General features: G+C 41.7%; 1 protein-coding gene across 7 annotated transcripts in view; it reads right to left on the bottom strand.

Moving 5' to 3' along the window:
• The window catches only part of Rhot1 (ras homolog family member T1), a 69,458-nt gene extending 42,901 nt beyond the window's left edge, over window positions 1-26,557 (bottom strand). For all 7 annotated transcript variants that reach the window (XM_059271318.1, XM_059271317.1, XM_059271320.1 and 4 more), the window contains exons 1-6: window positions 26,265-26,557; window positions 9,779-9,837; window positions 5,639-5,720; window positions 3,379-3,422; window positions 2,843-2,896; window positions 1,780-1,832 (exon numbers count right to left, since the gene is read on the bottom strand). In XM_059271318.1, the coding sequence (XP_059127301.1) occupies window positions 1,780-1,832; window positions 2,843-2,896; window positions 3,379-3,422; window positions 5,639-5,720; window positions 9,779-9,837; window positions 26,265-26,340 (368 nt within the window). In that variant the 5' untranslated portion in view covers window positions 26,341-26,557. The remainder of the gene's footprint in view (window positions 1-1,779; window positions 1,833-2,842; window positions 2,897-3,378; window positions 3,423-5,638; window positions 5,721-9,778; window positions 9,838-26,264) is intronic.
• Window positions 26,558-26,694: the final 137 nt, after the last annotated feature.

The raw sequence follows: 26,694 nt of genomic DNA, 5'->3' as shown, positions 1-26,694 counted from the left end.
AATTTTGTTCCCAGAACCCACATGGTAGCTCACCAACAATTACAACTCCAGTTACAGAGGATCTAATACCCCCTTATAGCCTCTGCAGCACGCATACAGTGCAACAAACTTCACACATACACATAAATAAAAACAAGTAAATCAATCATTTTTTAAAAAAGATTAAAATGCTGGGCCAGGAGTGGTGGCACAAACATTTAACACCAGCACTCAGGAGGCAGTCAGATCTCTGTGAGCTTGAGGTCAGCCTGGTCTACATGAGGAGAACCTGTCTCAAAGGGAAAAAAAAAAAATTGAAAGCTGGGCATGAACACACCAGAGGCATACACTTTAACCCCAGCACTTGGGAGGTAGAGGCAGGTGGAACTCTGTGAATTCAAGCCAGCCTATATTCTATATAGTGAGACTCTGTGTTTAAAAAAAAAAAAAAGGAAGAAAAGAAAGAGAGAAAGAAAAAATAATAAAAATAATGTTTGACCAATTAAATATTGGAAGGAAAATGTTTTCTTTTGACTTAAAATTGAAAACCTTTATGCAGAGAACTACCATTCTATTTAGACACACACCTTGGATCTCAGTACTTGAGATCTCATGACTTTAATCCCAGCACTAGGGAGGTGGAGACAGGAAGCGATATGGCTGGGCAGAGAGAGGAATATAAGTCAGGAGGAGACAGGAGCTGAGTTCTCCTTTTCAGCTGAGCATTTCGTAGAGGTAAGAACTATTGGCTGGCTGTTCTCCTTCTCTGATCTTTCAGCTTTCACTCTGATATCTGACTCCGGGTTTTTATTAATAAGATCAATTAGGATTTGTGCTACAAACAACTGTTCACATTATGAGCAATCAACAATTCCACACTTCATTAAAGAAGCAACTCAAGAGAGGGCATACAATACAGGCAAAGGCAGACTCCCAAATAGATTCAAGCAGCAGTTTGTGATCAGAAATGCAGGATTACTAAAATATTCAATCTGTCAATAATTACGAATCTTTACAATGTCAGAGCTGTTTTCTGCTTTGCTTTCAAATCTATTTACGTTTTCTAATCACTCCTGCCCCCACAAAGGTATGCGGTGGTGTATGAAGGTAGGTGAACAGAGAGAAACTGATAAAAACCAATGTAGAGAGCCAGGGACACGGCTCAGCAGGTAAAAGCACTTACTGCCAACCTTGAATTCCATTCTGGAATCAACACAATAAAAGGGGACAACCAAATCTGTCTTTTCCTTTCTCCCAAGACAGGGTTTCTCTGTAGCTCTGGCTGTCCTGGAACTCGATTTGTAGACCAGGCTGGCCTTGAACTCACAGAGATCCACCTACCTCTGTTTCCTGAGTGCTGGGATTAAAGGCATGTATCACAACCGCCCATCTAGATTTATTTTTTTATTAGTTTATGGGTGAGTGTTTTGCCTGCATGTATACCCGTTGTACCACACTTGTGCCTGGTGCCTGAGGAGATGGTGAGACTCTATATGGGCACTGGGAATCCAACCCAGGTCCTATGAAACAACAAGTGCCCTTAACCACTTCAGCCCTTAATCCTGCACATTGTACTCTGATACCTATGTGTACATGTAAGCACACGCAAGCATACATATACACACACACACAAACAGATACACACAAATAAATAAATATTTGAAAGAAAAACCAAATGTGGAACATGTTAATAAACAGTGGATCTAAGTAAAGGTTTTACAGATATGTTTGTTAGTATTTCTTACATCTTTTCACTACGTTTGAAATTTTCAAAAAAAAAAGTTTGAAAGAAAAAAATACCTGCTGTCTTTGTCTGTTCTTTCATTTATGAGCGGAATCCATCGGCTTGTTACCTAAAATGAAAATAAGTAGGAGTTAAGCCATGATGCAGATCTTTGAAAAGCTGCACACCTTTACTTCTGTCACTCAGGAGGCAGAGGCAGGGAAATTTCTGAGTTCAAGGCCAATCTGGTCTACATATGGAGTTCCAGGCCAGCCAGAGCTACATAGTGAGATTAGATTCTGTCCTAAAAAAAAAAAAAAAAAAAAAGTGGCAGGACAAAAAAGAAAAAGCATACTTTTTTTAAAAACCTATTTTATGCTTATGAGTGCTCTGTCTGCGTGTGCATGCCTGGTGCACAGAGGCTCCTACAACTGAAATGGAGTTACAGAAGAGCAGCCTCTGGGCCACCTCACCCTCGGAGCCATCGCTCCTCTCTTTGTTAAGAGTCCTTAAAAATCTCACTGGAGGGTCAGCTGTCATCAGATTTGTCCCATTACAACTAGGCATGGTGGCACATATTTGGAATCCCAGACTAAGGCAGGAAGATCGTGAATTCCATGCCAGCTTAGGCTACAGAACAAGACACTACCTTAAAAACAAAAACAAAACTGGGGTGGTGGTGGAGCACGCCTTTAATCCCAGCACTTGGAAGACAGAGGCAGGCGGATCTCTGTGAGTTAGAGGCTAGCCTGGTCTTCGGAGTTCCAGGATAGCCAGGGCTACATAGAGAGAGAGATCCTGTGTCAAAGAACAAAAGAAAAAAAAAAAAAAAACTTGAAGCAAGAGGACTGCAAGTTCATTGCCACCCTAAGCTATCTAACAATTCCAGACCTAAGCTATATAATAAGAACCTGCCTCCATGAGTGGTGGTGGCAAACGCCTTTGATCTCAGCACTCTAGAGGCAGAGGCAGGCGGATCTCTGTGAGTTCCAGGCTAGCATGGTCTACACAGCAAGTTCCAAGACAGTCAAGGCTATACAAAGAAACCCTATCTCAAAAAACAGAAACAAAAGAACCTGCCTCAAAAAAGTAAATAAAAGTATCATATTTAATTTAAATATAGAGAAAATTTAAATATACCTTATCAATAGAATGTTTGTTGTTAACAGCATAAACTATGCAGATGACATTAGCCTAGAAGAAAAATTAATAAATTAGTGGCACTTTGAAATAAAATACACACAACAGGATTTATTTGTCAACTACCTAAGATTTTTCAGCCAAAGGGGAAAATTTTTTGAAGCAGAAAAACCTGCCTATAAGAGAAAAGTATCCCTAAAGAACTAGAGCAAAAAATATAGACTCAAATACCAATGACAATAACAAAGAGTTGAGAAATTCCTGGTAAACTTGAGCATGGTAGCACACACCTATACAGCACTCAAGAAGAGGAGGCAGGGGGATCAAGACAAGCCCCAACTACACTGAGAATTCAATGCCAGTCTGGGCTACAAGAAACGGTCTCAATCCCCAACTGGCCCTCAGAAGAAGCATATTCTTGGTAAGAGAACTAAAAAGATAGACTCATAGGATTATCACTGTTCATGTATACGTGTACACACACACACACACACACACACACACACACACACACACAATGACTTTTTTACACATACCTGTGATATTTCCTGATGAAGTTGTTCATCACTCTGTTCTGCTTCTACAAATGACAAAGTCAGTATTTTGTATTTTAAAAACTTTCATAACAGTCAAGCAAAAAAAAAAAAAAAATCGATGTAACGTCCACCTAAGAAAATTGACACCGGATGGTTCTTCAGTTAAGAGCACTTGTTGCTCTTTCAGAGGATCATGTTTGGTTTTCAGCACCTACATAGCAGCTCATAATTATCTATAACTCCAGATTCAGGGGAATCCTACACCCTCCTCTGGCCTCCATAGGCATTAAGCATAAACATGATACATTTACATACCTACAGGCACAGATACATACTCATAAAAATCAATAAATCTTCAAAATGATAAAGTGTAAAGCCAGACAAGGTACCAAAATAAGAGTGATCCAGAGAAGAAAAAGCTGAACCAAGATAAGAAAGCTGGTTAGCAAGGAAGAAATTTTCAAGAGGGCAATTCCAGCACAGAAGGGCAGAGGCACTGTGACAAAGATCTAGGCCAGTATCTAATCCAGAGTTGAAAAAGGATCAGATGGCTGGGCAGTGGTGGCACATGCCTTTAATCCCAGCACTCAGGAGGCAGAGGCAGGTGGATCTCTGTGAGTTTGAGGCCAGCCTGGTCTACAGAGAGAGTTCTAGGACAGCCAGGGTTGCACACAGAAATCCTGTCTTGAAAAAGAAAGAGAGCTGGAGAAATGGCTCAGGGCTTAGGAGCACTGACTGCTCTTCCAGAGGACCCCGGTTCAGTTCCCAGCACCTACATGGCAGCTCACAACTGTCTGTAACTCCAGTTCCAGGAGATCTGACACCTTCACACCAACGCACATAAAATAAAGTTAAATAAACTATTAAAATAAAATAGAAAAGAAAAAGGGTCAGGCAAAAGAGATCAGCAACTCGAGAAAGAAGACTGAGTACTTCAGAGCCAGAAGCTCAGACAGGACAAGAGTCTGGACACAGAGCCCAAGACTAGAGAATCTGGACACTATCAACATAGTGGGTAGGAGTAATAATAACAAAGGCGCAGGGCCACACTGTAGCCTAACAACGAAGAAAGAAGAGTTCCCCTTCCTGGCTGGTAAGATGGCTCAGTAGGTAAGGGCTCTTGCTGCCAGGCTTGGGACCTGAGTTCGACCCCTGGAACCCAACATGGTGGAAGGAGAGAATCAAATCCAACAAGGTATCCTTGACCCCCACACATATTGTAGCACACTGATGTCCACACACATACTGAATAAGTAAATAAACTCAGTAATATGTATAGTTTTACAATTATCAGAAACAATAAGATGAACTTTGTGTACATGTCTGTGTATGTACATGCATGTGGAAGCTAGACGTTGATGTCAGGTGTCCTTCCTCTACCTCTGTCACTGCGTTTTTCCAGACTCGTCTGTTTCATAAACCTGCAGCTCACAAACTGGCTCAGCTGGCTGGCCAGTGAGCTCTGAGATGTGCCTAGCTCTGCCTCTTCCCAGTGCTGGTGTTCCACAGTGCCCAGCCTTTATGCAGGTACGGGTACCTGAACTCAGTCCTTATGTTTGCTCAGCAAGGCCTTTACTTACTGAGCAATCGCCTCAGCTCCCAAAGTGACCATTTTAATTCATTTATAAATTTTAATTCATATTTTTGTAACAAAGATTGAGAAATTTACACATACAGAGGTCAACAAATCATTATATACATGTTTGTGTGTTATTCTGGAGATCAAAATCAGGGCTAGGAAAACATTATATACAATTATATCCTCAGCCCCTAAACGAATTACAAAATTCAGAATCTTCTCACTCTTTTAAATATCTATGTGTGCATAGTATACATGCATGTGTGATTGCAAGTGTATGGGTGTACATGCCACATGTGTCTGTGGTGGCCATAGGCACTGATAAGCCTGGAGTTACAAGAGGTTGTATGCCATCTGACGTAGGTGCTGAGGATTGGACTCAGGTCCTCTACAGGAGTAGTATATAACCTATTCAGGCAGGGGTGGCGCACACCTTTAATCACAGCACTCAGGAGGCAGAGGCAGGTAGATTTCTGAGTTTGAGGCTAGCTGGTCTACAAAGTGAGTTCCAGGACAGCCAGGGCTACACAGAGAAACCCTGTCTAGGGGTGGAGTATGGGGGAGAGTAGTATGTGATCATAAATGCTGAACTTCTGAACATTTTTAAGAGCTTAGTGAGGTTCTGTTTGCAGGGCTATTAAATGAACTCCAGAGTCTCACCCACAAGAGACCACCGATTACCTGAGTAATCAACAATGTGTGTTGGAACTCTCTCAGGGGTGACATCAGCTGGAATGGTGATTTCTTCTGCCCGAGGAGGAACCTTTATTTGAAAACAAATATAAACAAACAAAAAAAAATGTGGAGAAATTATCCATCAAACTTACTAATAGACCATGTAGATTTATCTATATCAGGCCCTTCTTCAAAAACTATTCTTGTAGATATTCACTGCATTTTAAAATGCTTTCATTAGAGTGCTTTATCATATAAAACTACAATAAAAACATTTTTTGCTAGGCAGTGGTGACACACACCTTTAATCCCAGAACTCAGGAGGCAGAGGCAGGCAGATATCTGTGAGTTCGTGGCCAGCCTGGTCTACAGAGCAAGATCCAGGACAGGCACCAAAACTACACAGAGAAACCCTGCCTTGAAAAAAAAACCAAAAACAAAAGCATTTTTAAAAAATCTACTTATTTGTATTTACATTGGTATTTTACCTGCATGTATGTCTGTGTGAAGGTGTCGGGTTCCCTAGAACTGCAGTTACAGACAGTTGTGAGCGCCATGTGGGTACTGGGATTAATCGCTGAGCCATCTCTCCAGCCCCATAAAAACATTATTTAAGGACCAGCAAGATGCGTCAGTAGGTAAGGATGCTTGCTGCTGAGTCTGACCACCTGAGTGATCACTTTTGATCCCCACACCCTCATGGAGGAAAGAGAACCGACAACCACAAGGTGTCCTCTTGCCTCCAAATGTGTACCGTGGTACATGTGCAGAGAGAGAGAAAACAAATGAAATGTAATAAAAATTTTAACAATAAAATCAAAAGCAAAGAAAAAAAATGAGATTTTTTTTTTTCCAGCAGAGATATAACCCAATGGTAGAGTGTTTGCCTAGCAAATGTCCAGTCCTAGGTTAAAGGGGAAAGAAATTCTACCTTTGTAGTCAAAGGCCATAATAAGGATATCTCAAGTTTTTCACAAACTTATACTTAATTTGGTATCAAATATTAGATTTTTTTTTAAAAAAAAAAACCATACGGTTCTCATTCTATTTTGTTGAGAATCTAAAACACTTTACAAATAAGTGGCTATGTTAATCCAAAGCAGTCTTGATGAGTGTAACTCAGTGGTGGAGAACTTGCCTAGCACATGCAGCCTTGGGTTTAATCCTCAGCCTTGCAAACTCCACAAAAACACAAAACAAGATGACAACCTTCAAGGTAACCAATAAATATTAACTTTGTCTAGGCTAGATAACTGGTTGGCTCCATTAGCCCTGTAGTTAATAATTCCACGTTTCAGAAAGATGCACATTTTTAACAAAACTGTGAAGTATGGTGGCCCGTTCCTTTCTTTTTAAATAATTAATTTTCTATGTGTATAGGTTTTGCTTACATGTGTATCTGTGAACCACATGTATGCATGGTATCCTTGGGAGGCCAGAAAAGGGCACTGGATCCCCTAGAACTAGAGTTACAGACAATTGTAAGGCACCCTCTGGGTGCTGAGAGTCAAACCCAGGTCCTGTGGAAGAGCAGCCAGTGCTCTTAACTGCTGAGACTTCTCTCCAGCCCCAAATGCATGATTTTTAATTATGGGGGGGAAAAAAACCCATATCCACACTCAAGAGAAATACCCTTAAACAACTTTAACTTCAATTAAACATTTCAAATTTCTTTCTTGAGACAGAGTCTTACTAAGCAGTCCCAGCTGGATTGGAGTCTTTAAATTTTGTTTACTTATTTGTGTGCATGGGTATCATAGCACACAAATGGAGTTCAGTGTGGAGTTAGCTTTGTATTTCCACCATGTAGGCCCTGGGAATTAAAATCAGCTTGTTAGTCTTGGCAATAGGTGCCTTTCCCACTCAGCCATCTTGTTAGCTCCTTAGTTAAACTTTTGCAGAGAACTTTATATAGTATAACCTAAATAATTCTAAATTAATGTTAATGATTCCACAATACACTCCATTTTTCAAATTAAGGAATTACTATTTGATTCTTCAATGCTAAAAGGAACAAAGAAAATAGCAGCCATAGAATTATAAATGTTGCTGGGCGGTGGTGGTGCACGCCTTTAATCCCAGCACTCGGGAGGCAGAGCCAGGCAGATCTTTGTGAGTTTGAGGCCAGCCTGGGCTACAGAGCAAGTTCCAGGAAAGGCGCCAAAGCTACACAGAGAAACCCTGTCTTGAAAAAAAAAAAAAACAGAATTATAAATATTGAAAATGCTATCAATGAGAGATATAGCTCAGCAGTAAAGCTCTTGCTTGGTATGCATAAGACCCTGGATTCCATCCCAGCCACCACAAGAATCTAGAAAAACAAAGACACTGCCATATGATGCATCAAATTCCTAGCTCAGCAATAAATCTATAAGGTTATTTCTTTCTAAATAAGAGTAAAGAAAGGTAAATGCAAACTCTAACATTAATTTTATTTTTCCGTGTGTGTGCACTTACATGCCACCTGTGTATGGGGAGGGGGGTGGAGTGCCACAAAGAGTGTGGATGCCCAGGAGCTAAAGTTACAGCTACAAGTCACCTAACATGGGTGCTAGGAATTGAATGCAGGTCCTTTGGAAGAACAGCAAGTGCTCTTAAGTACTGAGCTATCTCTCCAGCCTCAAACTCTGACATTAACAAGACTTCAGAGAAACAAAAGATAAGCCAGACCTGTAATCTCAGTATCTGTGGAAGGATCAGACAAAAGTTCAAGATCAGCAGTGCCTACATAGTAAGTTTAAGACCAACCTGTACTATACAGACTGTGCCTCAAGATAAACTAACAATAACAACAAAATCCAAAATTTTGTTATGCTGTTGCATAGATGCTGTTTTCTCTAACAATATCCTGACTTTACAGCATCTCCTCACACTGGGATTTCCAAAATGTAAGTAAGTATATCCCAGTATGGTGGTACATACATGTAATCACAGTACCAGGGAAGTGGAGGTAGGAAGATCAGGAGTACAAAGTCATCCTGAGCTACATAATAAGTTTGAGGCTGGACTGAGTTACATGAGACCCTGTCTCAAAATACCAATAATAGATATATTATACATATATATATATTATTAGTAATAACACCACCTTGTTTCTGGTGGCACTTCACTATTATTAATTTACTGTTATACACAAGTCTTTGGATCTGTAGGCAAAATAGAATGAACTCATTTCTAATTTGTAAAATGAAGTAGGCAGATAATATTAGTTGTGTCAGAATTCTAGTAGTTTTGACAAAAACATCTCACAGACTGATAGCACCAGGCAGAAGGCAAGCGGTACCCGGACCCTAAATCTAGTTTCAATTCATACAAAACTCAGCATCTCTTTCACGTCTGGGGTTCTAGAAAACATTTTAATTCTAAGAACAGGATACACAGGTGACCCTTTTTGCCACCATTTCAAAAATGAAACAACTGGGGTTGGGGATTTTAGCTCAGTGGTAGAGCGCTTGCCTAGCAAGCACAAGGCCCTAGGTTCAGTCCTTAGCTCTGAAAAAAGAAAAAAAGAAAGAAACAACTAAGACGAAGAGATGACATAAATGACAAAGCCATTGGCTGGTAGGATAGCTCAGTGACCTGCCAACGAGACTGATGATCTGAAGTCAATCCTTAGGACTCCCATGAGAACTGACTCACACTAGTTGCCCTCTGATAGCAAACACAGATCGCGCACGCACACACACACACACACACACACAATGTAAAAAACAAAAACAAAATTTTAATGACAAAGTCAAAGGCACAAAATGAGAACTTAGGCTCTTTCTTAAGGTGATGTCCTCTATAAACTAATATGAGCTTTTTAAAAGTACTGACTATTGGAGGCTGGAGAGATGGCTCAGTGGTTAAGAGCACTGGCTGCTCTTCCAGGAAACCTGGGTTCAATTCCTAGCACCCATATGGTAGCTCATAACTATAACTCCTGCCCCAGGGGATCTGACGCCCTCACACCAATTCACATAAAAACAAACAAACAAACAAACAAACAAACAAAAAACCAGAAAAGTCCTGACTGTTGAAACACGTGAAGGTGGCACTGACATATCACTTTATTTTTTATTAATTAAAAAAACCACACACACACACACACACACACACACACACACACACACACACACACTAAATAAGACATTAAATGTTTACCTCTTCTGGAAATTCTTCACTGACCAGAGACATAATCAGTGATGTCTTCCCAACTCTAGCTGTTAAAAGAAAAAAAATCATTACTTTAATAAACTATTTTGGTTCTATAGGAACTCAAATCCAGTAACCACATAGAGAGTTATTAGCTGTTTGGGGAAAAGGCAATCATAAGCCCATTTCACGGTATCACAAAAGCCTCCTGCAGCTCAGGTGTCTCAGCACTTGCCTGTAATTCCAGCTACTTGGGGAAGCTGAGGAAACAGGACGTCAAGTTTGAGGAAAGAACAGAAAAGAACACAGTAACAAAAACCTTCCTGCATTACCTACTGAGAGTTGTGTAAGAACCAATCCCATAATATGAACTGCTTAACGTTCCCAAAAATGAACTTCAAGATCATTTCTAAATTTCACCTGCTGTGGGATGTATGGCAAATGTGTTGCTAATTAATCAATAAAACACTGATTGGCCGTTGGCTAGGCAGGAAGTATAGGCGGGGCAAGGAGGAGAATAAAGCTGGGAAGTGGAAGGCTGAGTCAGAGAGACACTGCCAGCCGCCATGATGAGAAACAGCTTGTGAAGATGCCGGTAAGCCACGAGCCATGTGGCAAGGTATAGATTAAAGGAAATGGATTAATTTAAGCTATAAGAACAGTTAGCAAGAAGCCTGCCACGGCCATACAGTTTGAAAGCAACATAAGTCTCTGTGTTTACTTGGTCGGGTCTGAGAGGCTGTGGGACTGGCAAGTGAAAGAGATTTGCCCTGACTGTGGGCCAGGCAGGAAAACTCTAGCTACAAATGGCGCCCAACGTGGGGCAAGAGTTTCCACCTAAAAACTGAGAAAAAAGATTCTAAAACGGAGCTAAAACCAGCTTCCTAATTGTCTCTCTCAAATAAGCGGCAGCTGCCAGTTGGAGCTACTGGCGGGAATGAGGCCTCTGCAAGTGGCACATTAAGCTGCATGGTGGATTTAGACTTTACTAGTACAAAACAAAAAAAGAGGTTTCTGGACTACATGCTGCTTGGATAAAAGCATAGACCCATGATAGCTCCCAGAGCTGGTGGTAAACGTAGCCATGCTGGGAAGCTGAGGTGGGCAGAGCCAGCAGCCACAGCTGCTGCAGTTTAAGGCAAGAGATTCAAAATAAGACAGATTCAGATGTAATAGTTTACAATGTGTGTAAAAGATACATAGGCTTGAAAGAGACAAAAAAGGTGATATATAGAGTTATAGAAACAAATACCTAGTTTTAAAAAAAATAAAGTCATTAAAGAGACAGTAAAGGTAGTATAAAAAATAAGCCACGTAAAAATGGATATTACACAGAGAATCTGGATTGTGTTGTCTTTGGGATTTTTAACTGCAGAAAAACATTTGATTGTAAAAGCTGTTGAGTTATGCCAAAATGTATATTTTAAAGATACCTTGACTTTAAAATTTGGATATAAAGATATGTTGCTTTGGAAAGGAGACTCTGCTTTTGTTCCCACAGAAAGCCAGAGGCTATGGATTTGTTCAAGATTAAGATACATCAGGTTTGACCAGCCAAGACCCCCTGAAGATCTCCGATGACACCATGGCCCAGATGATCCAACATCCAGAATGGTTTGAAGGCATCTGGCTCAGACGATACAGCCTCATGGACTATTCCATAATTCTAAAATTTTCTTTGTTTCCCCATAAGATACAGCGCCCCCCTCCAGCAGGAAGTAGTAAGAGAAGCTACGCCCAAATTCCCAAATAATATGTAATTTTACTTTGTTAAGGTTAAAAACCTTCCTTTTTGAAAAAAAAAAGGGGGGGAAGTGCTGTGGGATGTATGGCAAATGTGTTGCTAATTAATCAATAAAACACTGATTGGCCGTTGGCTAGGCAGGAAGTATAGGCGGGGCAAGGAGGAGAATAAAGCTGGGAAGTGGAAGGCTGAGTCAGAGAGACACTGCCAGCCGCCATGATGAGAAACAGCTTGTGAAGATGCCGGTAAGCCACGAGCCATGTGGCAAGGTATAGATTAAAGGAAATGGATTAATTTAAGCTATAAGAACAGTTAGCAAGAAGCCTGCCACGGCCATACAGTTTGAAAGCAACATAAGTCTCTGTGTTTACTTGGTCGGGTCTGAGAAGCTGTGGGACTGGCAGGTGAAAGAGATTTGCCCTGACTGTGGGCCAGGCAGGAAAACTCTAGCTACATTTCACCTTTATGAATAATGTTGTAATTCATATTCTACAACATAAATTCCTTGAAGTGCAATTCAAGTTAGCACATGGGCTGTTTTGTATTTAACTGACATTGTTCGCTGTGTTCACAAGAGAATACATCAATTTACATCCTCACCAACAGAAGGATATCAGAGTGTCTATATTCCTACATGTGTACTTGTTGTTTATTCTGTATTTTAGGGGTTGTTAACAAGGTAAAAAAAAAAATATTTTCTGTCCCACTGATCTTTTTTAATAATGGAAAGTTAAAAATCTCAATCTTTATTCTAAAATCTGACTTCTCTACTCCAGTAACTTTTCTGATCATATAATTCCTACAGTCAAATCTAAGTGTTTACCAACCAAGTCTGTCCAAGCTACTAGAGGAAAACAGATACCTGCCTGTTAGTCTCTGCCACAGTGGCAAAGTGCAATTTCAAAAACAAGTCCAAATATGAAAGATGGTAATTTCTAAGAATTAAGAACAACCTCAGTCACTTCCTAAATGACTATAAAAGAGTGAACTGAACAAGTCCAATCCTGGAAAATAATGAATGGCTAGAACACACAGATGAGTGCACTGGCCCAAACAACATGGAGAGTTTATGCAAGTTGAGAGACAAACTATATGGTCTCACAGGTAGCTTCTAGCTAGTTTCTATAGACTATTTTAAGAATGCTTTTATTATTTTATGTGTACATGTCTATATGTGTGCAGGTATATGTTATATGTACATGTGTGTGGCTACCCCCAGAGTCCAGAAGATAGTATAGGATCTCCTGGTTGTGACCTGCCCCTGTGGGTGCTGGGAAATAACTCTGTGTCCTCTGGAATAACAGCAAGCACTCCTAACTACTGAGTCATCTCTCTAGCCCCCCCATAGACTTTTTGATTTTCTTATGTCAAAAAAGGCTTTTTGACATGTGGCTCACAACAAACTATTTCTGGTTTTTTTGTTTGTTTGGTTTTTTTTTGGGGGGGGGGGGTTCGAGACAAGGTTTCTCTGTGTAGTTTTGGTGCCTGCCCTGGATCTCTCTCTGTAGACCAGGCTGGCCTCGAACTCAGAGATCCGCGTGCCTCTGCCTCTGCCTCCTGAGTGCTGGGATTTTAAAGGCGTGCGCCACCGCCACCCAGCCAAGTTATTTCTGTTTTGAACAGAGCCAGCATTACAAAACTCCTAGAATCTAACAATACTAGCTTATACAGCTCTCCATAGTTTTCAGACAGGAAATATGTGACTCAGAGACAGTGATTTCCTTAAAAATCTCACTAAAAGATGAGCAGTGGACCTAAGAGAGTAGCTTGTCTCCTGATGGTCAAGCCAGTGCTCTCTTCTGCTTTTAAAGACTTATAAGTATACAGAGAGGGAATGGTAATCAAGAGTTAGCATGCAGCCCTCACAAGCAAGTAATACAGTTCAGTTAAAATAGTCACTGGTTCACTGGCGATCAATTAGAGTAACACCCACTCTTCAGGGCTGGTAGCAGGCACCTTTACTCACTGAGCCATCGCACAGGCTTGCTTTAACCCCTTTGAGACAGGGCCTCACTCTATAGTCTAGGAACTCAGAGTATAAACTAGACTGGTTTTAAACTCACAGCATTCTGCCTGCCTCAGCCTTTCAAGTGCTTAAACTACAGGCATAAAACACTATGCTGAGTCTATACCTATCCTTAACCCAAATTCCCCACATAACATATAACATTTTTATAGTATTTGTATGTGCATTATCCCTTATCTGTCTCACTCTTACTCCAGCAGTATATGTATCTACTACATCATATAAGCTTACCAACTAATGCATGGCGAGAAACAGACAGACACAGGACCATTTGAGAACAATTTTATCTTTTTTTTTTTTGGGGGGGGGGGAATGTATGCCTGCAGGCCAGAAGAGGGCATCTAATCCCATTATAGATGGTTATGAACCACCATGTGGTTGCTGGGAATTGAACTCAGGACCTCTGGAAGAAAAGGCAGTGTTCTGAACCTCTGAGCCATCTCTCCAGCCCCAATACTTGTATCTTTGTATGTATTTCCTAAAGGCAACCTTATTCTCCTATGTAGACAAAGTACCATGTCACAGATAGGAAATTAACTACAAATATAGTACCATTTTCCAGTCTATTGACTTTATTCACTACTATCCTTTATAAAAAATGAAAAAAAAAAAAAAGTCTGGCGGTAGTGTTGCATGCCTTTAATCCCAGCACTCGGGAGGCAGAGGCAGAGGCTGAGGCAGAGGCTGAGGCAGAGGCAGAGGCAGAGGCAGGCGGATCTCTGTGAGTTTGAGGCCAGCCTGGTCTACAGAGCGAGATCCAGGAAAGGCACCAAAACTACACAGAGAAACCTTGTCTTAAAAAACCAAAAAAGAAAAAGAAAAAAGAAAATGAAAAAAAAAAAAAAAAAAAAGGCTGTAATGTCTCTTTAAAACTGGAAGCATTGCTTGTTTTGAGTCAGAGTTTCATGTAGCCTAGGCTGGCCTTGAACTCACAATGTGTGTGTAGCCGAGAATGAACGTTAATTTCTTTTTTTCTTTTTGAGATAGGGTCTCACTATGTAGCTGTGACTGTCCTGTAACTCACTATGTAAATCAGGTTGGCCTTGGGCTCAGAAATCACCCTGACTCTGACTCCTGATTCTTGGGATTAAAGGTGTGTGTCACTATCTCTGGCCTTCCATATTTTCTGAAATAAAAGATATGCTACTAGAAACTGCCAAATAAGTACTATTTTAAGTTATTTTGGTGGTTAAAAATTGGCAAGTTCTAGAGTTACAGATATCAATGTTGATCTTAAATTCGTTTTTTTTTTTGGTTTTTCAAGACAAGGTTTCTCTGTGTAGCTTTGCACCTTTCCTGGAACTCACTGTGTAGACCAGGCTGGCCTCGAACTCACAGAGATCTGCCTGGCTCTGCTTCCCGAGTGCTGGGATTAAAGGCATGCACCACCACCGCCCCGCTAGATACCTTCTTTTTATGTCTTCTTGTATGTATGGAGTTTGTGTGTGTTGAGCCTCTCAAACACTGGGCCTCTCCAATGCTGGGCAAGTGCACTGCCCCTGAGCTCTATCCCTAGGCCCAACAGATATTTCTGGAGCACTTCTGTGTGTCTTAGGTGTTCACAACACTCTGCACAAAGCCACTGTGTACCCTCCTTTGACACAAATTACATCCGAACAGGCTTCAGAGTAACCATCAACCAAGTCAACACTGTTTCTACACAGCAGGATAGACTGCCAGCCCTGACTGGGCTTCTTATTTTGCATTGAAATTCTGTTAAATTTTTCTCATTGCTATTTAGAGGAGCCTTACTACATCGGAACTCCTGGGCAGTCCTCCAAGCAGTCCTCCCACCTCCTGAGAGCTAGAACCACCAGCACCTGCCATGCTGGACCTAGCCTGAGATTTTTGTCTGTCTCTGCTTGCCCTTCTGTCTAATTCTGGTACTTTCATTTAGACATTTCCCAGTTCCCAACTTTCTACCTTCATTAATCTACCAACAAATATCAATTCCAGTCAGGTGGTGGTGGTGGCACATGCCTTTAATCCCAGCACTTAGGAGGCAGAGGCAGGCAGATCTCTGTGAGTTCAAGGCTAACCAGATCTACAGAGTGAGTTCCAGGACAGCCGAAGTTGTTACACAGAGAAACCTTGTCTCCAAAAAAAAAAAAGTCAATTCCATTTTCTTACACAGCCTTCATTTTCTAACTCAGTCTTTTTGACTCTCAACTACCTACCACATCACACTAAAATCATTCTACCGAAAAGTAGCATCATCTAACTGCTGCTCACCTACCTACTAATCTCGTTTCCCACTGTTGTCCACTTAGGCAATTTGCACAAATAATGTTTCACACAGGCACAAGCACTAACTAGCCACAATGAGTCCTGTCTCCCTCCTCACATGGTTTTTCTCATCCAAAAATCATTCCCTGTCTCTTCTGTACTCCTACATCTTAATCATCTCTTCAGGGCTTTTCAGTTCTACCCGAGCCTAAGACCCCAAGAGAGCTACCAAAGCTCTCACTGCCCACTAAACCACTTCTGTAACATAACCTGTATTAAGACACCATGACTATAACAGATATACTTACCATGTATGAGTCTACATGGACATATAACCAGATACTTGTAAACAAGGCTAGTGAATGGAATCTTCTAATTTTATATGAAATGGAAGATCTCAAGCACTCTCTGACTGGATGTCCATGCCCAGGCACAGTAATTATGCCAGGGAAACAATGTGTACATACCAGCCCGTCTCAAACACCTGCTCAAAGCTTTCCTTTTCTTTCTTAAAGACTTGCTTATCTTCATGTGTATGGGTATTGGCCTGAACATAGGCCGTGCACCACATGCTAGCACGGCACATGGAGGCCAGAAGAGGGCATCGGATCCCCTGGAACTGGAGCCACACATGTGGGTGCTGGAAATGGAACCAAAGCCCTCCCTCTAAAAGAACAGCTAGTGCTCTTACACACTCAGCCACATCTCCAGCCCCCCAAAGCTTTTCTTAAGAGTGAGTGAGTTTCTGGACTTAAGGCCAAGCACTGAACTAGAGGAGGAACAGGGAAGGTAATTACTGCACATTGGATGGCAGGCAACTGCTAAACCAATAAAAAAGTAAAATAGGGCCATCAAGATGACTCAGTGGGGGTACAGGCATCTGCTGCCAAGCCTGACAAGCTGAGTTCAATCTCCAGGACCCACACAGTAGAAGAAAACTGACTCCCACAGGTTGTCCTCTGACTTTCATTCATGCATACATACTTATGCACACACACACATAGATAAAAAACAAAGTAATAATTAAAAAAAATAAACTCTAGCCAGGTGGTGGTAGTTGTGCATCCTTTAATCCAGCACTCAGGAGGCAGAGACAGGTAGATTTCTGAGTTCAATTGAGGCCAGCCCAATCTACAAAGTGAGTTCCAGGACAGCCAGAACTACACAGAAAAACCATCTGATAAAAAAAAAAAAAAAAATACACTCTCTTTCTCTCTCTCTCTAAAATCATTGTATCTAATGCGTTCTTAGCAAAAAACTAAGACTGGAATTTCATATAACAAAGAAGAGTGTGAAACTGTGACAAGAGTCTTCAAAATCCCTTGCTATTTCCTAACAATAGCTAGGTCTTTTCTTATAAATAACTATACAAGTCCGTATTATAAGAAAATGTAAGGAGATACAGGCAAGATAGCTTCAGAAATAAAGGTTGATCACCAGAAAAATCCAACCTCATGAGTAGAGGGTTGGGACCTTCAGCCTCATCCCAAAACCTAGAAAGTTTGAAAAGGGGGACTGAAGCTTAGTCCAATCTTATGTGACAATGGTTTAATTGTGCCTACAAAATGAGACCCCATATAAAATCTCTAACCATCAAATCTCAGAACTTCCAGGTTAGTGAACATACCAGTAAGGTTATATACCTTAATTCCACTGAAACCCCAGACCCTTCCAACGTTCCTTGTGCATCTCTCCATCTAGCTGCTCATTCACATGAGCATAAGTATAACATTTTCTAGAGAATGAGTAAGCTTGAGGTGGTTGTGAGAAGCCCCTTTTTAACTGTTTGACTAAAATCCTACTTGTACCTAGCATCTAAAGTAAGAGCAATCTTGGGGGCCTTGCCTTTCAGTTTGTAAGAACTGATACTTATTCTATGTAGCATTAAAACTGAATAGAACTTTTCAGGACACCAAGCTGATAACAAAGAACTGGTATCAAAATGCAGAGGGCATGAGAATTTCATGTTTATCAAAGCACAATATGCCTCAAAAAAAAAGAGAAAAAAAAAAAAAAAGGTCAATTGGTGGTGGTACATGGCTTTAATCCCAGCACTCAGGAGGTAGAGCCAGGCGAATCTCTGGGAGTTCAAGGCCAGCTTGGGCTACAAAGTGAATTACAGCACAGCCAGAGCTGTTACACAGATAAACCCTGTCTCAAAAAACAAACAAACAAAAAACAAAATAAAAAACCTGAGAACAACAAATCTTGTATCCAAGAAGTCTAGTTCCACACAAACACACGTATCTCCTGAACTGTTTGTTCTCCTCAAACTAAGAAACACTGGAAGAACATATAAATTTGAATTCCTGCTTTCCAAGATTCATCTCTTATGCAGACCCCTATTAGTTCATCTGATAATTATTTGCACGATGGTCTACATATAAATTTAGTCTTACACACTACATGGAGATAGTCAGGAAAACGTATTAAATAAGACAAACCAAACTGTCAGAAAAGAGGGACAAGCACTGTGTTCAACCCCACTATTTAAAAACAGGGGGAATGGGGGAGCAGAGAGGACATGAGAAAAAAAAAGAAATCTGCTTCTCAAGTCTGTTGGAGAGTATTATTTTAAGGTGTGTTACTTTTGCTTATGTTGCATTTGTTTAACTCTATGAAGCTGTGTTACTGTGCCTGTCTAAAACACCTGATGGTCTAATAAAGAGCTGAATGGCCAATAGGAAGGCAGGAGAAAGGATAGGTGAGGCTGGCAGGCAGAGAGACTATATAGAAAAAGAAATCTGGGAGGAGAGGAAGAAAAGAGATTTAGTGAAAGGAGGAGGAAGAAGAGGAGGAGGAAGAAGAGGAGGAGAAGGAGGAGGAGGAGGAAGAGAAGGAGGAGAAGGAGGAGACTCTAGGGGCCAGTCACCCAGCTACACAGCAAGCCTCAGAGTAAGAGTAAGATTTACAGAAGAGAATGGGAAAAGCCCAGAGGCAAAAGATAGATGGAATAAGTTAAGAAAAGCTGGAAAGAAAGAAGCCAAGCTAAGGTCAGGCATTTATTAGTAACAATAAGCCTCTGCATGTGATTTATTTGGTTGCTGGGTGGTGGCCTCCCAAAGGAGCCAAAAAGAGCCAAAAAAAACAAACAACAGCACACATCTGTAAACAACAATATGTCAGGAAACCCATCTGTGGCTGTGGTATAAGTCTGTGGTAGATCAACGGCTTAATATGTACAAGACTCTGGGAGGGGAGGGAGGAAGGGCCATTTAAAAAGAAAAATGCCTTTACTCCCAACAGAGACAAACTCAAAAATCAAAATAAGCTGGGTGGTGGTGACGCACACCTTTAATCCCAGCATTCAGAAGGCAGAGGCAGGTGGATCTCTATGAATCTGAGGCTAGCCTGGTCTACAGAGTGAGTTCCAGGACAGCCACAACTGTTATATAGAGAAACCATGTCTGGGGGGCAGGGGAGACAAAACAAACAAACAAACAAAATAAATAGACAAAGAAATAAATGAAAGAAAAATCAGTAATTTGGCCTCTAGGAAGAAAAAAAATATCTGTTGATGCTCTGAAGACACATGCATTCTTTTGTTTGGTTTGGGGATTCTGACTGGCCTGGAACTCAATATATAGAATTGCCTCAGATTTGCAGTAATCCTCCTACCTCTTGCCTCCTGGGTACTAGGATTACTGGAATGTGCTACTGTACACACTCAAGAAATGTATATTCTTAAGAGTGCTGCATCTGCATAAGACCCAGACAATCCTCCATCATAACAACAGTGGGTTCCTGAGGTCTTCCTAGACTTTGATAAAAATAGGATATTTCTCACCAGCTACTATGCATTTCTAGAAAATTTCTAGAAATTCTCAAGGGCAGAGACTATTTGCTGTTCACTACAGCATCCCTAGCACCACGAAAATCAAATGGCAAACTCATTAGAACCATCTTCTTCCTAGTCATGGCTGCCTTCTTTGCCCTCAGACCACTGGCCCCCTGTGAGTTTCAGAATAGAGAGAACAGCACTACGAGGAAAGTCAGATTTCTTCACTGTTCAGCTCAGTAGTACAAAGGGCAGTTCTGGCTGCCTGAAGAGTAGCAGGCTCCTATCAAACTACAGACATATTCAATAGGGGAGACCTCTATCACAGCAAGAGTAAAGACGACAACTGAACAACTTTACTGATGCTTGAAGACAGGGACACACAAAGTCATGTGTATCATTACCACTTCTCAGAGTGTGATTTTATTTATTTGCTCATATCCTACCTCATCTAGAAAACAATCTGAGGCAATTTAACTCACTACATTATAAAAATTCTATCTAGAACCAGACATGATGGCACACTTTTAATCCCAGTACTTAAGAGGCAGAGGCAGGAGGATCTCTTTGAGTCCAAGGCCAGCCTCGTCTGCATAGGGAGTTCCAGGTCAACCAGAGCTACATAGTGAGACCTGTCTCAAAAATAAATAAAACGTTTTTCTTTCAACTGCTCCAGAAACATTTCCATGAGGAAAAGAAATCCTCAATTCTTCTTTAAATATTATACTAGTTAGAATTTATATTTACTATAAAGATTATAGTATAAATATTATATAAAATATATTTATAATAAAGTCTATAACAATGTATTACAAATAAAATGTTACAACCAATATATAAACTGCAATGTAAGTTTGATATAAATATTTAACATATTAATATGAGAGATAAAAATTATCTTTTGTTAGCCAACTATCTGATGTTCTCTAGTCTATTTTGCCTGAGAAATAGTTAAGTGACTTATAAAATGCAAGATCGTATTTATTCTTAAAGACAGATGTCTCCAATTCATTACAACACACCACCTGTCTGAGACTACATGCTTCTAAATAGGCCATCCTTGGAAAAATATAATATAGAACAAATTATCTAGGTTTATCTGGGTTTGAAATTTCTGTCTTTTTATCAGCTCTTTTGAATGTCTAGTTCTAAATGACAGAAAATTCCTAATATTTATGAAGGAGAAATAACATTCTACCATTCCAATTATCATCCTTCCAGTCATATTGGCTAGTTTTCTTGCTAACAAACATCCTTTTCTTCAAATGGCAAAAGAAATGGTTCTTTTCATTTTATATTTCTTTATCATATTAAGAAGTCTCAGTTCATCGGACTGATGGCACACACCTTTCATTCTAGCATTTGGGAGGCAGAGGCAGGTGGATGTCTGTGAATCTGAGGTCAGCCTGGTCTACAGAGTGAGTTTCAGGACAGCTAGGGCTACACAGAGAATCCCTGCCTTGAAAAACCAAACACACACACACACACACACACACACACACACACACACACACACACACACACACACGTGTATGTTAGTTCTTTCTAAACAACTGTATTAGACTAAAGGGGGAGGAGGGGTCTATGAAGTTATACTTATTAACTACTAACCTTTAGCAATAGGATAAATAATCCCAGCAAGGATCTTCCCCATAATGGGAGGCTAAAGCAGAAGAATAGCCACGGGTGAGGCCAGCTTGGCCTACATAATGGCCTTCCAAACAAACCTGGGCTACAAGTGATACTTTCTCTCAAAAGGAGAGAGGGAGAAAGGGAGGAAAGGAGGGAGGGGATGACTGTGTTGTTCCCAAGGAACAATTAAGGGTATGGTGGTTTAGCTAAATGTGATGGTGGTGGTGCACACCTTTGGTTCCCAGCACCTGTGAGGCAGAGGCAGGTGGATCTCTGTGAGCTCAAAACCAACCTGGTATACAGAGTGAGTTCACTAACCATAGGTAGGCGATGGCATGGAGGACAATTGTTGTCCACACCTATATACCTTTCTCCAAGTCTGATCAACACAGTGCCATTAGTACCAGGAGAGCAAACAAGACATTGGAGAGCAGGAGTGCGTGCGTGTGTACACATTTGGGCACTCTCAAGTGCACATATTCACCACAGTGCAGGTGTGAAGGGCAGAGGGCAGCTTTCAGAAGTTGCTTCTCTCCTTCCACCACGTGGGTCCAGGGACTGAACTCAGGTTGAGAATTGGTAGCAAGCACCTTTGCCCCATAAGCTATCTTGGCTGGCCTGACTTTTTTGTTTGTTTGTTTTTGTTTTTGGGGGACCAGGGTTTCTCTGTGTGACAGCCCTGGCTGTCCTGGAACTCACTCTGTAGACCAGGCTGGCCTTGAACTCACGGAGATCTGCCTTTCTCTGCCTCCCAAGTGCTGTGAGTGCACTTTTAAGAATATGTTTCATGACAAGAGTAATTCACTTTTGATCTGAATGGTATTTGACAAACAATAATTAAGCTATAACATAAATAACATTTAAAATACTTTGTTATTCTCTGCAAGCAAAATGCCTTAAGATTTTACAGGCAGCCTAAGTTCCTTCATCTTTTCACTAAGTAGAAAGCAGTTAGTTAGCATTATGGCTCGATGGGTCATAAAAGGGCCAAGAAAATACCCTGAAACTCAGCAGTACAGCAGGAGGAATGGGACAACACAATACTGAAACCATTCACCATTTCAGAGAAACAATGAATGAAGTTGCCGGCGCCTGGTTCAGGGACAGACACTGACAGGAATACAAAGTAACAGAACAACACACAAGAATAGACTGGAAATCCACAGTACCAGAAAGGATGGATGTTTCTTTCTCTTTGCCTCCTCCACCCCCAACCATCTTAAAGCAACTAAAAACTAGATGTACTTAAATAAACATGTTAAAAGCTCAAATCATAACCACTTTTTTCTAATACTACAGGAATAAATGTGTCAGATCTGTATTAAAATACTCTGACACACATTTACCTACTATTTAATCATTAAATATTTAAATCGTGTGTGTGTGTGTGTGTGTGTGTGTGTGTGTGTGTGTGTGTGTGTGTAGCTAGTATCTCACTATGCAGCCTTGACTTGCCCAGAACTCACTAGATAAGCCAGATTGGTCTTGAACCTGTGATATCTCCTCCCTCCTGAGTGCTAGGATGACAGGTGTATGCCTAATCTAGGATTTAAAATGCTACAATTAGGCTAAAGGCTAACAAGTATTTACGTTAAGTCTATAACAGTCGGGCCTGTGAGACTGCTCAGCAGATAAGGGCACTTTGGTCAAAGCCTAACTACCTAAATTCCATCCCCAGAGCTCACATGGTAGGAGAGAGCAAACACCCATGAATTGTGCTCAGATTTACACACAAATAATCAAACATAAAAAATAAATGTAAAAAGTAAGGTTTAAGCTGGGTGGTGGCAGCACACACCTTTAATCCCAGCACTCACTAGGCAGAGGCAGGTGGATGTCTGAGTTTGAGGACAGCCTGGTCTATAAAGCAAGTTCCAGGACAGCCAGGGCTACACATAGAGAAACCCTGTCTTGAAAAACAAAAACAAAAAAAGAAAGAAAAAATAAAGCTTAAAAAGACTTTCCTACCAAAACCAGCCATTAAAATAACTGAAATCCTACATTTCAATTGAGTATAACTATACTTCCAACACTAAAATTTGAAAATATATGTATACAAGAGTGGAGAAGCTCACTTGAGTGCTTGCCAAGGCCTCGGGTTTGATACCAAGAACAGCTTCAACTAAGAAGCGTGGCACAAGCCAGTAATCCTAGCCTCCCAAGTGCTGGGATTAAAGACAAGTGCCACCACACCCGGCTACAGTTCGTCTTAATAGTAGACAGCCTGAAGCTTTGGTACCAACCTTCTGCTGCGTGTGCTATACTTGGAGACTGAACCTAGGGCCTCATGTATGTCAGGCAAGTGCCGCACCACTAAACTATATACTCTAGCCCTTTTAAAATTTTGATTTTCCATCCTCCTGCTTCAGACTCCTGAGTAATGGATTACAGATGTGTACCATCAGCACGATTGGTACCACTCTTTTAGGGGAAAAAAAAGTGTGTCCCTCAAAAACTAAAGCTTTCTCTTATATCAAGTTTCTCCATATGATCAGAAAACTTATATATATACCAATTCTCTTGTTTGCTTTTTATTACTAAATGACATACTTTTCTAATAAATTTTTTGTTTGTTTGTTTTTGCGAGACAGGGTTTCTCTGTGTAGCTTTGCGCCTTTCCTGGATCTCGCTCTGTAGACCAGGCTGGCCTCGAACTCACAGAGATCTGCCTGCCTCTGCCTCCCGAGTGCTGGGACTAAAGGCGTGTGCCACCACCGCCCGGCACTTTTCTAATAAATTTTAAACTCCTGCATATTCCTAAATAATATTGTTAAAGCTGAATTCAAATGTCCTAAGAGTGGCACTAAATCTTACTTATATATGGCATTTCTATTCAGACAGTTTACACATTAATGCTATATAATTGATTCCTGGGCTGGAGAGATGGCTCAGAGGTTAAGAACACTGGCTGCTCTTCCAGAGGTCCTGAGTTCAATTCCCAGCAACCACATGGTGGCTTACAACCATCTACAATGAGATCTGGTGCCCTCTGCCTGCAGGCATACATACACTGTATATGCAATAAATCCTTTAAAAATAATAATTGATTCCTATATTCAACACTAAATCCAAAACACATACTCATCTTTTTGAAAAACTGGTTAAAAAAAAAAAGTACTAGACTTTTATAAAATACAATTAAGGGGACACCGGCTCACTTCCCCTAATTTTGCTCCAAATGTATCAGCACCAATCCAATCATACCTTAATGCCTTCCTTTACTATCAGAGAACTTGATGCAAAATACAGATTAAGATATCATTATAAACAAAACCTAATATTCAAAACTGAAAGCCAAAAAGCAAACTATGCTTAGCTAAGCTTACTTCCAAATTCTGACTAAAGATTTCTCAAAAAACAAAACAAACGAAAAACAACCTACAAAGGCCGGGCGGTGGTGGCGCACGCCTTTAGTCCCAGCACTCGGGAGGCAGAGGCAGGCGGATCTCTGTGAGTTCGAGGCCAGCCTGGTCTCCAAAGCGAGTTCCAGGAAAGGCGCAAAGCTGCACAGAGAAACCCTGTCTCGAAAAACCAAAAAAAAAAAAACAAAAAAAAACAAAAAAACCCTACAGCTACATGGGTAAATAGTCCGTTGTAGTAGTCATGCCCACCCCCACTCCTTTCTGAGGCCCACTGTGCCCAGACTGGCTTAGAACTCTCTATGTACACCAGGTTGGCACTGAACTCACAGTAACGCTCCTGCCTTAATTCTTCCAAGTCTTGGTTTTACAGACATGAGACTCCACACTAGGTTTCTCAAAGAACACTATAACCATAGTAAAAATGCGCAGACCTGGGGCTGGAGTGGTTAAGAGCAGAGGACCAAAGTTCGGTTCTCAGCACCTAGTAGGGTGGCTCAAACCACCAGTAACTCTAGTTCTAGGACTCCTGATTCCCTCTGTCTGGGTCCCAAGGGCACACCCTACCCCAAGTTAAAAAAAAAAAAAATTTAATATGTGCATTTTCCTCCTTTGGTATGTATCACAGTGACCTATAGAGGCTACTCCAAATGTAACGTGGCTTGGAATAAAGAACTGAACACCAGCAATGGCAAAACATTAACTAAGGAAGTTTTAAACCAATTCAAGCCCTCTTTAGCCCTCTTTTTAATAGTCATGTAACTTGCAGTGAGATCCGGAGTCCCTGGTGTACTGTCATCATGTCAGCCAGCAAAAGCGCTGTTTTTGTTGTTGTTTGCTTTTTTTTTACTCGCAAAAAGTAAAACCTAACAATCCCTAGGGAGTCTTGGCTACGCGAGTATATATTTTGCTGTCTTATAGGCCTGCTCTTGTTCATAAAATACCACTTAACTACAGGATAACTAACAAGGAGCGAAATTAAGACTTTTAGGATCACAGATGCCTCAACTAAAGGTTCCTCCCTAGTTAAGTACCGCTCACTGAGTACTCTCTCGTATTAACGTGAAGTTGCCGGTAAATTTTTGTGAAAATAGCGCGACTACCAGGAGTTACTCCAACGCAAGGCACAAGCATGGCAAAAGGTAAAAACAAAAGAAAAAAATTTTAATTAAAACAACAACAACAACCTCTATCTTAAACTTTGTCTTTTTTCTCCCTTGTGCTGGAGACGGAACCCCCATCTTTACGCTTGTAGGTGATCGAGCTCTTCTACCGAGCTACACAAGCACCCCAACGCTCTCTCTTAATGCCCATGCACAGCAGGAGCGAAGGCAGCAAGTGAAAAAAAAAAAAAAAATTCCAGAAACCTGACCTTGCCCGCAAGTCGCCTAGTTCTGCACTCCTCCCCCAGTGTTCCCGCGAGCCGGTTCCCGCAGTCCCAAGTGCTCAGTCTGCCTGTCCAACATCTGCCTGGCAGCGAGTGACAGGCAATCAGAGGGTCCGGCAGGAGGTGGCCCGAGAAACGCCGAGGCCCAACAGGCAAGGACTCGAGGAGGCGAAGGCGAGGACCTTCGCCGCGACAGGGTCGGGCGTTAGGGACTAAAGGGGACGAGGCCTGCGAGGAGCACCGAGGGGAGGACAGGGCAGAACCCTGGGGAGGGATGAGCTGAGGGGCTGGCAGGCTGAGAGGGGGCACCCGGGCTGCGAGGCCGGGCAGGGCGCGGACTCACGTTCTCCCACTAGCAGGATCCGCACGTCTTTCTTCATGTCGGAGGCTCGCAGGGGCCGCGCTCGGCCCGCACGCATGGAGCGCACGCCTCACGCCGGGAGCGCCCAGCCCGTGGCGCCGCTCTCCCCGCGCTACCACCGTCTCCTGCCAGCCTCTCAGGCCTCTGCGCCCGAGCCTCGGCCGCCCTGACTCGCCGCACCACCTCCTCGGGTGCCGCTCCGCTCTGGAGCCGGGACAAGCCAGCTCCGCCTCCTCCGGCTCCGCGGACGCGGGCGGCGGCAGGCGCGGCGGCGGCGGCGGGGACGATGGCGTGCGGCGAGGGACACGCGCTTTCGGAACGCGAACGCTCTCGTTACTGGAACAGCGCCCTCGCGGGCATGCTGACGGTAAGCGCAAAACCCGAAAAGTTTTGTTCGTTGCAGTGGACTGCC

The sequence above is a fragment of the Peromyscus eremicus genome, chromosome 8a (assembly GCF_949786415.1).
Source record: "Peromyscus eremicus chromosome 8a, PerEre_H2_v1, whole genome shotgun sequence".
Taxonomy (NCBI): domain Eukaryota; kingdom Metazoa; phylum Chordata; class Mammalia; order Rodentia; family Cricetidae; genus Peromyscus; species Peromyscus eremicus.
The sequence above is the reverse complement of the archived record's forward strand: the minus strand, read 5'-3'. Positions and strand labels throughout refer to the sequence as shown.